We start from the raw sequence: 17,964 nt of genomic DNA, 5'->3' as shown, positions 1-17,964 counted from the left end.
CGGCGGCTGAGCGGAGCGGCGGACGGAGGCAGCCGTGTCATCAGCAGTTATCGTTAGCTTACTTTGTGGAGCAGCAGGACGCTACTTTGACAGTTGAAGCCGCACAGATGGAGCTGTCGGCGATTGGAGAGCAAGTGTTCGCCGTGGAATCCATCGTCAAGAAAAGAGTTAGAAAGGTGAGGGTTTCACATTTCTTTGCCCTAATTTGTGAGTGCGTGTCGCCGCGGGGGATGACGAGCGGTTGAAGAAGACGCGTTGTTGGGAGCGGAGGATGCTACTTTGGATGCTAATGAAAGCTGGAGATTAAATGAAGAGTGCTGCGCTACTAATCTGGTTATCTAATTGCGGGCTGTGAAGGGGGCGGGATACACGAGGATGTCTCTTTAACGCAGCGTGGACTCTGTTGTCGTCGCTCTGCCGCTCAGAGAGTCAGGTGTTCGCGTCAAACATCAGGAGGAGGCACGTTGTCAACACGGCACCTTGTTTTAGGCCCGTTTGGCTGCTAATTAGGTTTAAGTTACCGTATTGTGTTGACATGTGCAGTGGCGAAGATAGGCGCTGTGAGCCGCAGCGCCAAGAGGGGCCCCTCAAGGACACCACTGGCATTAAAAACAAGAGGTTTCACATGCAAAGGAAGAAAGTAAAGTCACCATTATTTGTATAACACATTTAAATCAACAGCTGCTGAGCCACGCTGCTTTAGTAGAGAAATACTGTAAGAATGATGTTTAAAAATACCCAACAAGTTGAAATATTAAGATTAAGATACTACTTATAAAGTGAATTTATCAGAGTAATTGAACTATTGTGGTTAAAACAACTGTACAACAACATAACTGTACAACAACATAAGTCCGGATAAGTCCTGAAAAGTCAACAGTGGGCAATTTGTAGTAGGATCGCAATCATGTGATCATCAGAGGGTAGCTGACCTAGTGTTCCTCATAGTCATAGTTACAGTGACGCCGTCCCGCTATCTCGCAACGCTACAGAAATCTTTAACAAATCTGTGAATCTAAACTATAAGCAGCATCACTGCCAAAGTCTAATGAGTTGGTCCTTGTGTCATTTCTAGGCTTCCCTGAAAATTTCATCCAAATCCGTTCGTCCGTTTTTGAGTAATGTTGTGCACAGATAAACAGACAAACGTACACCAATTGCCACATAACTCCACTACGTTCCTTGGCGGAGTAATAAATAATAAAATGTAATAGAAAAATTTGCCAAACTCAATCAAATATATAGTAAAAGCCCTACAATAGTATTTATAATGTCAATTTGCCAGAATAATTTACATATTACAGTTCATTCCCTACAAAAATTTAGAAAATATAAATTTACCTGACTAATAATTTATATATTACAGTTCAACCCCTGCAAAAATTTTTAAAAATATAAATTCAATGTCTGTCTTTTAAATTAAGTTTAAGACCCAACAGTATTGTTTATAATGCGAATTTATGAGATTAATTTAAATATTATGGTTTGAACAGCTGTATAGTGACATCATATAAAATACAATAAAATATGATAAAATTTAATTTACAAAATTGCCAGACTGAATCAAGTATATTGTAAAAACCCTACAATAGTATTTATAGTGTGAATTTACCAGAATAGTTTATATATTACAGTTCAGCCCCTACAAAGGTTATAGGAAACACACGTGACTATTATAGATGTTAAGTTGGAGACCCTACAGTATTATTTGTTATGTGAATTTAATTTAAAAATGTAAATATTATTTTATAAGGCCCTAATAAAACTAAATAAAAGAAATTTACCTGACCAATAAAAAAAAATAAAATAAAAATAAAAATAATAATAATAATAATAATAATAATAATAATAATAATAATAATAATAATAATAATAAAAAGTTGATACCCTACAATATTAAATAAAAAACTAATTTCTTGACTCACTATACCCAATATATTTACTTAATTGTTATGGTTAAGACCAGATTCAAGATTCATTTATTTATCACAAACACAATTATACATAGTATAATGTGCAGTGAAATGTATTGTGCACCTGTTCCAGACCAAAATAATAAGAATAATAAGAATAAGATATACAAGAAAAAAAAATAAATAATATATATATATATATATTAAAAAAAAAAATATATATATATATATATATAAGCTAAATAAATATAAAAAGTCTCAAATAATGCAAGGTATTATATATATAAAATCAATTCAATACTATATGCGTGGACTTTTTTTTTGCTGATTTCAATGTTAAGGTTAAGATCCTACAATATTAATTATTATCTAAATTCACTTGAGTAATTTGAATATTACAGTTGCAAACGGTGAGACCCTACAATATTGTTTATTATGTAATTTACCAGAGTAATTTAAATAATATGGGTAAAACCCTACAAAAACTATTTTAAAAATTTACCTGGCCATTTTATATATTGAGGTTAAGGCCCAACAATGTCTTATATCATACAGATTTATCCAACTTAATCATTAGAGCAAAGACTGTACAGCAGTACTCAACAAATTACTTGACTAATTTATACACTTCCTGACAAATTTTTGGTTAGTGACTAACTCGTTTATTAGGGCTAAGAGCCTAATATGTTGCATATAATACAAATTAATCTAACTAACTTATATCTTAAGGTTAGAAATAAACAGTATTATATACTCTGACAAATTAAAAATTAAATTTTTAGACATTGCAAAATTATCAATGAAAGACCCAGCAAATACAAAGATTCTCTTTGAGTAAGCATATTGGCAACAGATAAAATTATAACTGCATATTAAACATACTGTTTAACAGCATTTTCTGTTAATTAATGCCAAGATTGAAACTGCTCAAATAGCAGCTAATGTTTTGTAACATATTTTCATGAAGAACAAGCTAAAGCAATAATTGATTTTGCTGCATAGAGGAATTTTTGGCAGCCCCATCATCCTGTTTTATTAGTGTTGTAATGGGGATTTACTTCATATAAATTTGTGTATGCTCAGTACAGATGATTTGACATGAAGCTGAGAGATAAGCTTCAGAAGTGAAAGTAGATACAGAATGTACACAGGCCAATTTTAGACCACTGTGGTGTTTAAAGTGCATGTGGTTTTCAGTGGACTGTTTCTCTTCATCTAAGTGAGACACATGTACTCATTTACAGTCACCTGTATGTGAAATACTGTTTGACACTCTGATAATTCAGTCAGAGTTGTATGACTGAACTTGAATGATATTTTTAAGTCAAACCCAAATCCAGATGTACTGGAGTACACAGTGATGAACTCATCTTTGCACCGATGCATGAAAATACAGACTACCCTGTCAGTGCATAATAATTACAGGCTTCATATGATGATATATTTATGTGATTTATGTCGCAGGTTATGGCAAATATGGCTCTTTAGGTCTATTAATTAGAGCCTAGCACATAGAGTGCTGTTAATGCAGGACATTCCTCTTTTCACTGAATATGGGGAAGTGGGTGAGTAACATGAAGTCGGGAAAAGTGGTGGCTTCACCCACTGAGAATACCTTTTAGTGCTGGGAAGTTGTTATTGGATGATGTCAGTGAGGATGACTAACTGAGGGGCTTGGCTAGTCTATGGAAAGCATACAGTACATTTCAATGACATGTTAATTATAGACACTGTCTGATGGCATGGCAACATCTTCCCACATATGAACTGCAGACTCCAACAGCATGATTATACTGAGTACAGACATGAAATAGATTAGTAAATGCAGGTGTGAATAGCCCATGTTACATTATATAGTGATCAGTTAGGTTTTCAATGAAGCTTTACTACATTATTCATATATTTGTATATTTGTAAATCAGTCACTCAGATTAATCTGAAAATACACACAAGAGGAGACAAGTAAACTGGTCATCGCCCACAGAAGATGTAGGCATCCTTTGGCCAGTAATTAACCAGATGTATCACCGTAAAGGCTTCAATAAAATCCAAATCAGTGTTGCAGAAGTTACAGTCACTCAGAGTTTGACATTTTCACCAGAACCACCCAATAAAATTGAATCTAACCTGTTGTGTTTCAGATATCCCATCTAGTAGACCAGTGAGTTAAATCTGTTTAAATGCAGAGGATGTTGCAAAAAAAACCAACAAAAAACAACGTATTCCTTCATGTCTTATCAAAACTAGGCATCTGTGACAGATTGAGTTTGATGGATTTCAAAGGGGTTCATACTCACAAAGTTATTTTTGTTTTTCAGATTTTCCTTTACTACGTGCTTTTTTTCCCATAAGTTAGTGGAGGTGGCAGAAAATATCGCTATAGCAACAAGAAAAAGCACTCAGAGAGCACAGTAAGGCTGCTCAGTCATTGTATCATTTCCGATGGATGAAATCTTTAAAAAAATTTGTGGTCCGCAATGGTGGATTTGTAGTAGGATCACAATCATGTGATCGTCAGCAGGCAGCTGACGTAGTGTTCAATTGTTGTCATAGTTACAGCGACACCGTGACGCTATCTCACAGTGATACAGAAATCTGTAACAAATCCGTGGATCTAGACTGTAAGCATCACTGCCAACATCTAATCAGTTGGTCCTCGTGTCATTTCTGACCTAACCTGAAAATGTCTCCCAAATCTGTTAGTCCATTTTTGAGCAATGTTGCGCACAGAAAGAAACAGACAAACGTACACCAATTGTCACATAAGATCCTTAAAATGCAGGACAAACAGGCTGAGAAACAGTTTTTACCCAAAATCCATCAGACTTCTGAACTCTAAACAATAACGCACAGTGTCGCTTTTAATAATGCTGCTTACGTGCAATCTCCTGCCTATATTTGTTCTATTTTATTGGTCTTTATTTGATCTCATTACCTCCTCACTGTATTGTATATATCTTGCCTCTTTTGCGTATGTTGGAATTCTTAACATAGTTTTGTTTTATATGTACCTTTGATTTTCTTATTGTCATTAATTTAGCTTGTTTCAGTTCCACCGTCCAGTGGCAGCTACTTATATTTTCATCATCCCCACATGTATGATGACAATAAAGCTATTCTATTCTATTCTATTCCATTCTATTCTATTCTATTCTATTCTATTCTATTCTATTCTATTCTATTCTATTCTATTCTATTCTATTCTATTCTATTCTATTCTGTTCTATTCTACATAACTCCGCTGCGTTCCTTGGTGGAGTAATAATTGTATCACCTCCACTTGCAATGTATTATTGATGCACTGCTGCCAAATACTGATATTTTTATTAAAACATAAAAGCGTTCTAAGCAGATTCCCTTGCCCAGTTTGACCACCATGAGTCACTGGGGGCCATTACTAGATGAATGTGGTTGAAGTGAACAGAAGTTAACAGACCTACGGTGAAGATGAAGAAATGGGGAGAAAAAAGCAAACAGTGGTAGAAACCAAATCAGAGAGCTAATTAACTGAACTGACACAGTAAAGTTTTCCTTCTTCAGTCACACAGACATCATGTTGCATCAGAGAGGATTGTCATGCACTGTGTAGTACAGAGTTGCTGTATCATGATACTGTTGTTATCATGGGTGACGTATTGTGATGGTATCACATGGTAAGTTGCTCATTTCTTCTCACCCCTATAAATCAGTGGCCGATTTACCTTTTCAGGCTGTGAAAATGAAACAAGGTGGCTTTGTCCTCCCCTATTGCTGCCTCTGTGTGACTAGTTTCCTCACGGGAAACAACAACAACCAGGCTGCAACCTACCACACTGAAAATACAGAGTTTCGCAGAGGATTTGGATCGTGCAGTAAAGCAGCTCTGCTAGTTTGTTGCCATGGATTATGCAATTTAATGACAGTGCTCATCTCTCCACATGAAAATCTTCCACCACAACAATTCAAGCTTGTAATATTTTGTGGGAACATTGAAGCTGCATCCCTTTGCTTAAAGCCGGTTGAGATTGGTTTAAAGAAATACCTATTATAGCACAATGATAGTGAGTTGCCAGAAAAACAGAAAATTGTGTTATACAGAATGGGCTAGTTGACATTTAGAACATGTATAACTTTACATATACATGTGTGTCCACAGGGAAACGTGGAGTATCTGCTCAAATGGAAAGGATGGCCTCCAAAGTAAGTATGTAACCTTAGTTACTGAAGGCTGGATGGATACATTAAAATGAAAATACAAATGTGCCTCATATTCAAATGTGTATGTACAACAAATTACACATACGCACAGAAAAGTACCTTGGACAAATTAAGGAATTATTTTAATTAGAACTCTCAAGATTCTTAAAAGTTTCCTTTTTCCACATAGTGTGATTTAAAAGTAGTGAGTGGTTGACTTGTTGTAGAGCAGAGGTGTCAAACTCATTTTAGTTCAACCTAATTTGATCTCAAGTGGGCCGGACCAGTAAAATCACAGCATAATAACCTATAAATAACAACAAATCCAACTTCTTCCCTTTGTCTTAGTACAAAAAAGTACACTCTGAAATTGTTCACATTTAAGGAACTATCTTTTTACAAAACATCATGAGCAACCTGTAATTTCTTAAGAAAAATAAGTTAAATTTCAACAACATTATGACTTAGTTTATCATTTACACTTTAAAACTCACAGATCACAGTGTGTCTACAAAGGAACAAAACATTCTGTCACAGGTACCTGGAACTGAACGATATAGTATTTTACTTTATGATCAAAACAACAAAAGCCAGACAAAAATGACAAAACAAACTACAAAAATAAGACGAAATGTTACAAATATGAGACATAAAATGACAAAAATGAGACAAAATGACAAAAGCAAGAAATGAGCAATCTAGTATTTTACTTTATGATTAAAACAACTTATAGTCTCAAAAATATTTTAAATTCATAGTTTTACAAATTTAAAATTTGCAGGTGATGTCTTCTCTGTAATTTTTACACTTTACAAAGTCGTCTCGTGGGCCAGATTGGACCCTTTGACGGGCCGGTTTTGGCCCGTGGGCCGCATGTTTGACACCCCTGCTGTAGAGGATACACCCACCTCTAATGAAGAAGATTGAGCCAACATTTTAACGGAGAATGTTAAATCATTCCATGTTAATAAACAGACTGATTTAATGATGGAGTTCACAGAAAAATGAACAAAGCTTTCATTTATGTCTTTGTGACCTCTTCCAGATACAGCACCTGGGAGCCTGAGGAGCACATCCTGGACCAGCGCTTGGTGCAGGCCTTCGAAGAGAAGTAAGGCCCCACTCAACATGTAAGACTGTTTGACACATAATGGGGCAAGAATGTGCAGAGTAAACCTTTCTTCTTAAATTGAATTAATCATGAAGAGATCATGACTCAGCAGACCCAGATCCAGGCCTTCTCTCCATCTGGAATTAGCATGTGTTGTAGGTTGTTGGATTGTTGCCTGTACCCCCTGCTGACAAGGCTTCACTGTTTTCTGGTGGATTAATAGTAATTCGTGTTTACTGTTCCTTCCTTTTTCCCGACAATGTCTTTCATTTGAAACAAACTGACACACAGTGAAGTTTGAGTTTTGTCGTTTCTATGGGGAAGACAGGAACCTTACTTTCATGTCCACACAGCAAGTCAGTTAATGCATGTTTATAAGACATTTTGCTGCTGCTTGGCTTTTCTAGAGAACAGAGAGACCGAGCTGTGGGTCACAGGAGGAAAGGATCCAAAGCCAAAAGACTCCTTTTGGAGGTAAAGTTTGGAATTCAGTTTAAAAAAATCTAACCGCTTTTCATTTGTTGGCTCCTGTGCGGTTCTGGTGCTCTGTGCCGTATTTTCAAGCCTTATTGTTCTGTTTGATCTTGATTCAGAACACCGTCTACACCATGGATCTCCGCAGCGCTCACAAGACTCCAGAGAAACCTCCGCCTCGCCTGAGACTCTCCCTGACTCGCTCTCTGGTTTCCGAAGATGAGGATCAGCCATACAGTGTCCACAGGCGGGACCCTCACCCACATCTGGCACATCAGAAAAGTAGTAGGTCGCAGTTCAGATGCCTTAACTCCAACTCTCCAAGTCCCACACAAGAGGACTGGGAAGGGTGGGGAGACGAGGAAGAGGAGGAAGAGGAGGAGGAGAACAATGCAGAAGATGATGAAGATAGAGAAGAGGAGGAGGAGGCTCAGAAGGAGACAGCAAAGATGAGAGACAGCGTTTTAAATGGTAAGTGTGTCAGTCGGTCAGCCAGTGGACACTAATCACCACCTCGACCCAGTTTCACTTGACTCTTTGTCAACCTCCTCATATGCACAGCTTCTTTCACTGGGCATCCAACCAAAAGCATTGAAGGTGCCTCATTCTGAGCTGATTAAAGAGCAAATCATGCAAATTGCAAATATAGACTCATTAAAGATGCTGTTTTGCATATAAATGTAAGGTGACAGTTACTCTAGTCTCCGTGTTAAACAGGGTTTCTATGAAAAGCATAGATTTTGATGTTTTTCATGGCGTTTGGAGCAGGAGGCCAACGAAGCCCAAAATCTTTATGATCTTTATGTCACTAAAAAGCAAGACAAGAAGTGCAACATGCAACTAAACACACACTCTTATGTAGAGCTGCATGTACACGACACAAATGCCTTTTAACTGCAGTCAAGTTAGGGTTTAATCAGTTAATTATCCAAACAATAAAAAGTCTACAATTTCTGAGTAAAGCAGCCTTCATCTTTCTTTCAGTGGACTGAGCTCACTTTCTATCCTCATTATAAAACAGACCACAAAATCTGGGGGAACAAGAACTTAATATTAAATATACTACCGGTCAAAAGTTTGGACACACCTTCTCATTCAATGCTTTTTATTTATTTGTATTGTTTTGTACATTATAGATTAATACTAAAGATGAACACTTTTTGTTTACAACATAATTCCATATGTATTCTTTTATAGTTTTGATGTCTTCAGTGTTAATCTACAATGTATAAAATAATTAAACACAAACCACTGAATGAGAAGGTGTGTCCAAACTTTTGACTGGTACTATATTTAATATGCTAGGAGAAAATATTACGAGTACAGGCATTGGTTTTCTATACACAGAGATGGTGTTGCTTTTCTCTGTTGCGCACTTTTTTTATGTGCCATGCTTTGAACTTGACAGGGTTTGGTGTTCGTTGATTGTTATGAATTACAGTAGCTACAGCTAAAATCTTGTGGTAATTATAACAGTAATTCTAGTATCTATCTATCTGTCTGTCTGTCTGTCTGTCTGTCTGTCTGTCTGTCTGTCTGTCTGTCTGTCTGTCTGTCTGTCTGTCTGTCTGTCTGTCTGTCTGTCTGTGTCTCTATCTATCTATCTATCTATCAATCAATCAATTGATATTTGATTAACACTTTAGAATGTTGAAATGGAAAATTTGGAGGAAGTCTCCTTAAAGTAGAGTACAACCTCACAGTCTCTTAGGTCTGCATGTCATTGGGTAATTTGTAATAATTATATAATTTAACTATGACTTTTTTTGTAAATTTCTGTTTCCAACCAAAAGCAGAAAAATAGTTTTAGGTGTCGGAATTTAAAAATTAAAAAACAATCAAAAACAGTCCACTTTTGACACGATTCCTTTTTTTGTGTCGCAACCAAAAAGACAAAAAGAAATGACATCGTTGCCTGTGCTTGTATAATGTTTCACTTTTCCAGAATAGCTTTTCTATCAGGCTGGCTTTTAATCAAAAAAATAATTAGCAAAACCCAATACTGGACTTGAGTTTTATCTTTTTTTTCTCTGGTAACCAAAAAAAAAAAAAAAAGAAAAATAAACTGTTCTTGGTTTAAATTTGGAAAACAAAAAAGCCTGTGGCTTCTGATATTCAGATTCATACAAAGAAACACAAAAATTAATAGACTGTGTTTTTATTGTTTTTTTTAATTCTGAAACCTGAAATGGTTTTTCCATTTTTGGTTTTGAAACAAAGACAGGAAATACATTTATTTGCTGTTTTTGAATGACAAATGAGCAAAGTGAGTTACAGATTATCTGATGATACTGATGACGGCATGGTTAACATATGTAAAATTTATGGACTTCATGTAGGCGATAATTTAAAGTTAAGCCATCTGTAAGTCTCCACAAAATAATAATGAGGTGTACATAATGAAGTACATCTGTCTTCTGTATAAATCTAATAGCTGTCTGTTCCTGCTGCATCTTGTCTGCCTTTGTCAATTTAGAACATGTATCAGAGCAGAGATCCAGGTCAGTCAAGAGATCTTAACTCAATAACAGAACACAAGTGATGGACTTGATGCAATTGCTGTCTGACTGCAACTTGACCCGTTTCTCCCTCCATCTTTCTCTCTCAACATCCTCACCTCAATCAGGGCAGGAGAGGACAGACGACTGGAGCTCCGCCGTCAGACCGGTCCAGGTTACTACAGCAGAAAAGCTGGACGACGTCTGGAGACCCGTCATCGGTCCAGGAGAGGTGACGGTCACAGACGTCACCCTCAACTCCCTCACAGTGACTTTCCGAGAGTCAAGAGTGGCCAAAGGGTTCTTCAGAGACTGGGGCCTGGAGGTGTGAAGGCACTGTGGTGGGAGCAGGCGGGCAGTGAAGGCACCGTGAGAGGGAGGCGGAGGCACTGACTTAATCACAGTGTGTGAACGGTGGTCGAGGGTTTGGTGTTTTCACTCCACTTTTCCCTCTCTCTCTCTCTCTGCTCCTCCATTGCTAGCTACTTCCAGCTTGGTGAGTGGTATGTTTACATGCACAGAGTCACCTGAGTATAAACTGAGCTCCAGGGAGTGTCTTATTTAGGTTGATCTGATCACTTCATGCAGCAGAATTGACTTTCCTGAATTCAAATGGCGTCAGATACCTGTAACTGGTTGTTACTTCTCTTGGTGACCAAAGAAAATGGAAAAAGACAAACAGCCAACTGCAATCTGTAGTTAGTTCAAATGACATTTCCTCCACAGAGAGGAACTGATTTGGTAACAGTTTTAACCGAAACATCTGGTGAAGCGACAGTAATGTTTATCACAACACTAAATACTGGATTAATCTGTTTTGGCTTTGTTTTATCTGTAAAACAAAATGTGCAACCCCCAAAGGCAGAGAACCAAATGTGAAGAAGGCGCAGACTTTGTCTAAGAATAGTACTGAATTAGCAGAATGAAAGCTAGCAGACAGATAGCGTCAGCCGCTGGAATCTTTAGTTGTCAAAGAATTTAAAACATGAGCTGGTGAAGTCATTTCCTCTGACCTTAAACAGGACACATCATTAAGTGGGTTTTGAGAGCCACAACTCTCACACTCACTAAGAAATCTTGGAATTGTAGAATTGGTATTGGTGGAAAAAATGCAAATAATTAACATTTCCACCTTAAAGGTACCCTGTAGATTTTCTTTAAAGCAATCATGATCACTTAAGTTTAGTTTCTTTCCTTAAGGTTAACTAAATTATGTGAAGATACATTTTTTTATTTTGACTTAAACCATTTGAATAGACAGTTATTTTACAGTAGTAACATCTGGATTTGCATCTGACAGCTTTCTTTCATTTACTGGTAAGTTTTTTTTTTTTTTGTCCATTACCTCCACTTGTAAATCAGTGGAATAGAAACCAGCTGCATGAGTGTGTCTCACATGCATGTGGATGAATGTGTGCAATAGGTCTGGACAATTTGTTGAAAATATCTAATCATGATTTTTCTGACAGATGTTGGGATTTAATTTAACATATAGTCTTCTAAAGTCAAGCTTCAGTTCAGTATTCATCGTGTACAATGTGATGGCACATTACCACAAGAGACACCACCAAAAGTGTGATTCACACAAAGAGAATGGTATGACTTTATGAAACTACTGACACAGCAGTTTAAACCCTGGATCTGCAAAATGTCTGAGATGTGGCTGTTAAATAATTAAACTGAGCTTACGTCAGTCGAACCACAGCGTGCCTGCCTGAACCACATAGTAAACACTGATCAATGGACAAGCATTAACAGCCTTTAGAAGTTTTAATCTGCTTGAATTAAATGAAACTAAAATACAGCATTAGTCTTATTATTTAATAGCCACATCTTATTCAATATTACAGCCTCTTGCGATTGCATTGTTTCAAATTGAGATTTTGATTGAAATGAATTGTTCAGCCCTCATGTGCGAGTTTGTTCATGTTCATGCATCTGTATTAGATACAAGAAGAAACCTCCTCCTCAAAACATTTCTTCCTAAAGCTAGAGGAAACTCCACCAGGTACCTTAAATCACTTAACAGATTGAGCATCATTTTGCCATGTCAGATTAGCAGACTAAATGAGCTCACATGAATTTCAGTCTTGAAAGACGGTATATAAATGATGAATGTAGTTACTGTGACGTCATTCACCAGATTGTGGACTGACATTATAAAGGCTTGAGTTTGGAATTTGGCCATCGTCGTCGTGCTCTTTTGAAACCACATGTGACTTAAGGGACAATCGAACTGAGACTCGAGTACAACACACACGTTAGTGACTTGTTGATCATAAGGTAACCCCACCTTAAAATGTTCCCATTTATTGTCTGTTTTAATCTAAATGGAAACATAATTTACCAAATGAACTTCATGCTGCATTGAAGCAGACTTGAAACTAATAATTGAGTTCATAAACTCATTAGGAAAATGTTTGTGGAGGTAATAAATCAAGGAGAAGCAGGGTCATTTTCTTACAGATTCTATACAGCCTCACTTCTTTTTACACAGAGAGCAGTCGCCCCCTGCTGGTTGTTAGAAAGAATGCAAGCTTGCAGCATTTATCTTTGGCTTCACTTTTCAGACCTGGGGGCATCGTTCATCTTTTATACATAATCTGTGGTTAAAATCCTTACTCTAAACATTATTTTACTATTAGGTATAGTGGTTTGAAAATATAAAGTAGCACAAAACTGGAAGTTTTAAAAATCAGCACTTGAACAGTTGTACTTAGTTACTTGGAGTAAAGAATACTAAGGAGGTAATATTAATAATCATGTAAAGATATATTAAGTGTCCTCTGTGCATGTAAACCTGCCACTGTTTGTTGTCTCTCTTTCACACTAAACTAACCATACTGGATCTTGTACATACTGCAGACTACGGTGAGGTGGGAATAGCTGTGAGTCCCATACTAACACGCAGTGCTGTACCTGTAACCTGTAAACACATAGACTGTTACTACTGTACAACATGTGGCTTAGTCTTGTATGCGTTTCAAACTCCTCCGAGAGACGATTTGATCCGCCTGCATGCCTTTCTCCTCCAGTACAGTCAATGCAAAGACAGACAGTGTAGTCGTCTCCGTACACGTAGTTCTTCATCTCAAAGTATACAGCCCATCATACCAGTGACAAATGAATCTTGCACCAAAATTAGAAAGTAGAGAGACTTGATGACGGAATGTATAATGAAATTGCACTGTTGAGTTTGTGTCCACTGGGTTGAAGATTGACCAGCAGATTTTTAAAGTCACGAATACTTGATATTACATACCAGTATTCAGTAGCTTTTAATCAGATCAAATCATGTCAAGAATGACAAGGATTCAGTGTTTCTCCCCAAGGAAAATCCTCATTAAGGAGATTACCGGACAATAAAACTCTCCACTAAAAGCCAGACAAAGACATTTAGTTTTATTACTTCTGTAGCACTTGAACTACAAATCACAAAGTTTGCAGGACAGACAACTCTTTTCTAAAACACACCAAAGTCTGACAGAAGGACAATGTTTTCAGTTAACTGACCATCAGCTGGCCGGCCTGAACTTTCAATAAAATAGGCAACTCCTCACAGTTTACAATCATCTAATGAAGTTGCGACGAGCAGAGTTTTACCAACAGACCTCGTTGCATTTGATCGATAACAGACTAAGAAGAGTGAATGTTCCCTGGGAACATATCCATGTACCTAGTCCAGTGCTCAGCTGTCAGGAAAATGTGGACGTTGAATCTTCTGTGATACTGACTGAAAAGTAGAGTTTTTTCCTGACCCTGGATGCAACCATCCATCAGCTGCGTCTGCGTTATCCTGACCCTGGCTTAGAGAGTTCACCCTGGACAGGTTGCCAGTCTACCAAAGAGCTAACAGATATAGACAGCAATGAACAACCACACATACAGCCAATTAACCATCAGTTATCAGTTGTACCGATATATTAATCGAATACAGGCTTATTCCATCTCAAATCACCAGAGGCCTTCTGCTCAACCATTTCTGATTTGTTTGAAACCTTTTAATGTATGAATATTTAACCCCTTGACGCCCATTGTCGCGATTTCACATCATACCGCTTTCATTCCGACTGCAGCCAAGATAGTGTATCCATTCCCCCAGTGCCGGTTTGTGCATATTCAATACGTACCTTGGAACCTTTTGCAAGCACTGGTTTCTCGTAGGACGGGTCGGAGTGGGACCTAATTATTATATATCTGTTATTATATATCTGCTGTATGTGTAATAGATAAATTAACAATCTCCACTTATTTTAGCATCAGCTGGAAAGCAAAAACACACAAAAAATATTTTTTATTTAATTGTAAATTAATTCAGGCATCAAGGGGTTAAAATGGTATCTTTGAAACTGTAAATTTATAAATCAAGTACTTTCCAAGATATTTTTTAAAAAGCCCATCAACCCACTTTTAGCACACATAAACAACAAAGTTATATTCTTAGTTATACTTTGAAAACCATTTTGTCTCTGTGGTACAACTTTTCATAGCTGCTCAATAAGTTCTGAAATTCATTCAAAATAACTATTTTCAATTTTGTGACCTCATATTCAATGTTAAGAAGTATTGTGTATGTCTCAATTTGTAACTGCATGTGGTTCAAAAAATATCACCAGCTGACTTTTGCATCACCAGTTTTTTTGTTAATGCGTGCTCAGCTATTTTTTTAAAAAAATATTTTAACTTACCTATCATCAAAGACTATTTTATCTACTTGTCCAGTGTTGCACATTTTAAATCAGTGGTATCAGGTGAAATATGTGAAAGTTTCAGGCTTTTGTGTGAAAGAGTTCTTGCGATATTGTCGTTCAAACATTGACTGAAATTTCATTGCAGGACAAAAACCGTGCTGAAAGTGGGTAGACAGGCTGTTAAAATGTAGACAAGAAAAGCATTCAGAGAGCGCAGCACTCCACCAAGGCTGCTCAGTCATTGTATCTTTTCTGACAGATGAAATCTTGAAAATATTTGTGGCAGAAATCACGGTACTATAGAATGTGGTCATTTAATATAGATGTACCCACAAACAAAATGACTTTGCGCTGAGCACAGGCGTGTGTTATGCATGTGTACGTTATGTACGGATACCGAATCGTGTGACCTAAACATATAGTGGGCGTTGGGAATTGATGGGACTCAGAAACACCCCCACAATTTAATCAATTCTTCCTTGTATCATTTCAGATAGATCAGTCCCGATAAGGCTGGAGCGGTCGATTTGTAGTAGGATCGCAATCATGTGATCATGTGATAGTGTTCACTTGTTGTCATAGTTACAGTGATGACTATCTCGCAATGATACAGAAATCTTTAACAAATCCATGGATCCAGACTATAAGCCTCATTGCTGCCAAAATCTAATCACTTGGTCCTTGTGTCATTTCTGACCTTCACTGAAAATTTCATCCAAATCTGTCGGTCTGTTTTTGAGTAATGTTGCTAACAGACAGACAGACAAACGTACACCGATCAGCACATAACTCTGCCATTCCTTGACGGAGTAATAAATAAAATGATCTCAGAAAGTATTTGATATGTGAGTCTAAAATTTCCCAAATATCTTTCTGAATATGCACATAATTTGTTTCTAAAAAGTTTCAGGTGAATGAAACATGATTGAGCGGGAAATTGTTCTAAAAATTGAATGATTTGAGATGAAAACTTGAAAAATCTTGAATTCTGACAAGTGAGCAAATTACATTTAAACTTAACTGAAATAGGAATCTAAAACTCTGCAATGTGAAATAAAACAAAAGTTATAGCTGCAGTTTAAAAATGTGCAATGAGAGAGTGAGGGTCTTTATCTCTTTGCCTCTATCTGTCCAATGACTGGAAAACCGAATAATCAGAAATGATTTGACCAAAACACAGACAAATGATACGAAACTAAAACTGTAACTGCAGAGTAACAGCATCTAACAGCCGGTCAGGGAGAAACACTGAAATGTCAGATTTAGAAGAGTGAACTGTGAACCAGTGCTGGCCTGCTGCCCAGTGAACACAGGAGCTGAAGTGATGTGTCATGTCTGTGGAATCTCCCACAGTGGCGTCTGCATGTTGTTTATCCCACACTGAGGATGATGGGTCAGAGTCTCCTGATCCTAAAAGTGTCTCTGTGTGACAATGAAGCTGCAGGGAATGGAAGTGCCTGATGTTGCATAAATGTAGTTGTTTCTGTTCTGTGGAGCGTTTAGGGCTAACGTCTCTCACTGTCCCTGCTCATTCAGTTTCTGTGTGTCCGGATGCTTCGTCCTCCGCTGACATTGTTTAGACTTGAAACACGAGGAGATGTTGAAGGAGAGGACAGGACAGCAGGGGGAAACGTATTTTTTAACCCTTATTTTTCTACATTGACCTGAATGTATATTTATTCTTTAAAGATACCTGTGTATTTGTCACACAGATGACTGAGCAGGATAGTTTTCTACAGGTTGTGATGACCACTGAGCTGATGCCATATTTAAAGGACATGACAAAACAAGCAGCCTGGATTTGACGTTGCCTAATGTGGTCGCTTGTGCTGCTTTCATCCACCACTGAGTGAAGAACCTTTATTGCACTTTATTGTGATGTAACCCTGCACATTACCTGCGCCAGTCTATGAAGTGTCATTGTGTATAGAATATTTCTATGGTAATACTAAAATAAATGTTGCTCGTGTTTAATATCACTCTTAGTAAACTTCTCTTGCTTGTTGCCAGTCACTGAGGTAACTTGTTTCCAGTTTGCATCTGAACGTCATGACAGGTGTCAGCAAAGTGGAGGGGAAAACAACTTTATTTATATACACTACCAGTCAAAAGTTTGGACACACCTTCTCATTTAATGGTTTTTCTTGATTTTCATGACTATTTTACATTGTAAATTCTCACTGAAGGCATTAAAACTATGAATGGAATCATGTAGTAAACAAAAAAATGTGAAATAAGTCAAAACATGTTTCATATTTTAGATTCTTCAAAATAACCACCCTTTGCTTTGATTACTGCTTTTCACTCTCTTGGCATTCCATGAGCTTCATGAGGTAGTCACCTGAAATGTTTTTCAGCAGTCTGGAAGGAGTTCCCAGAGATGCTGAGCACTTGTTGGCCCTTTTGCCTTCACTCTATGGTCCATCTCATCCCAAACCATCTGGACTGGGTTTAGGTCAGGTGACTGTGGAGGCCAGGTCATGTGACGCTGCACTCCTTCACTCTCCTTCTTGGTCAAATAGCCCTTAGATAGCCTGGAGGTGTGTTTGGGGTCATTGTCCTGTTGAAAAATAAATGACGGCTTTTTTGTTAACTACGTAATTCCATATGTGTTCATTCATAGTTTTGATGTTTGATAGTTTTGCTCTTTTCAAACAAACTGCTCTATAAGGCAAACCATAGGAAGATAAAAAATGGATTTAGCAACAAATGCACAACAAAATTGAATAAAATTAAATATTAATATTTAAAATATTTAAATTAGTAAGACAATTTTTTTTATTTAACATAGTATTGTTGGTAATATTCCAACTAGTCAAGTAAATTTATAAAGCACGTAATATTGTAGGGTTATTCTTCCAACTTTGTTTTTTGTAACATCAATTTATAATAAAAGATTTTTAAAAAGTAATTAAAATTGATTAAATAATATGGTAGAATTTAAATAACAATCATGACAAAATAAACAACACATATTTAATAAGAAAAGTTAGATGAGTTTTTAAACTACCATTTAACTTAAAAATAGATATTTATCTCAAAGGTTCAAATATTCTTTGTCATGTTTTTAAAAACAAGAAGCACAGTATCTCGAATGGTCC

General features: G+C 36.9%; 1 protein-coding gene across 1 annotated transcript; it reads left to right on the top strand.

Annotated features, from left to right (window-relative positions):
* The first annotated feature begins 41 nt into the window (after positions 1 to 41).
* Positions 42 to 16,842, top strand: cbx7b (chromobox homolog 7b). Its single transcript, XM_023278970.3, has 6 exons — positions 42 to 176; positions 6,049 to 6,092; positions 7,135 to 7,200; positions 7,608 to 7,674; positions 7,794 to 8,145; positions 10,301 to 16,842. The coding sequence occupies exons 1-6, from the start codon at positions 108 to 110 to the stop codon at positions 10,501 to 10,503; spliced, it is 801 nt and encodes a 266-aa protein (XP_023134738.1). The 5' UTR covers positions 42 to 107; the 3' UTR covers positions 10,504 to 16,842.
* Positions 16,843 to 17,964: the final 1,122 nt, after the last annotated feature.

This window comes from Amphiprion ocellaris, chromosome 18 (assembly GCF_022539595.1).
Source record: "Amphiprion ocellaris isolate individual 3 ecotype Okinawa chromosome 18, ASM2253959v1, whole genome shotgun sequence".
Lineage (NCBI taxonomy): Eukaryota > Metazoa > Chordata > Actinopteri > Pomacentridae > Amphiprion > Amphiprion ocellaris.
Note: the sequence above shows the minus strand (reverse complement) of the source record. Positions and strands in the feature narration are given on the sequence as shown.

Bases quoted from the DNA above. Each gene is read 5' to 3' on its own strand.
- cbx7b (XM_023278970.3), top strand. From the start codon at position 108: ATGGAGCTGTCGGCGATTGGAGAGCAAGTGTTCGCCGTGGAATCCATC. The intron at 6,093-7,134 runs GTAAGTATGTAA...GACCTCTTCCAG, and splicing joins TGGAAAGGATGGCCTCCAAA to ATACAGCACCTGGGAGCCTG. The intron at 7,675-7,793 runs GTAAAGTTTGGA...ATCTTGATTCAG, and splicing joins CCAAAAGACTCCTTTTGGAG to AACACCGTCTACACCATGGA.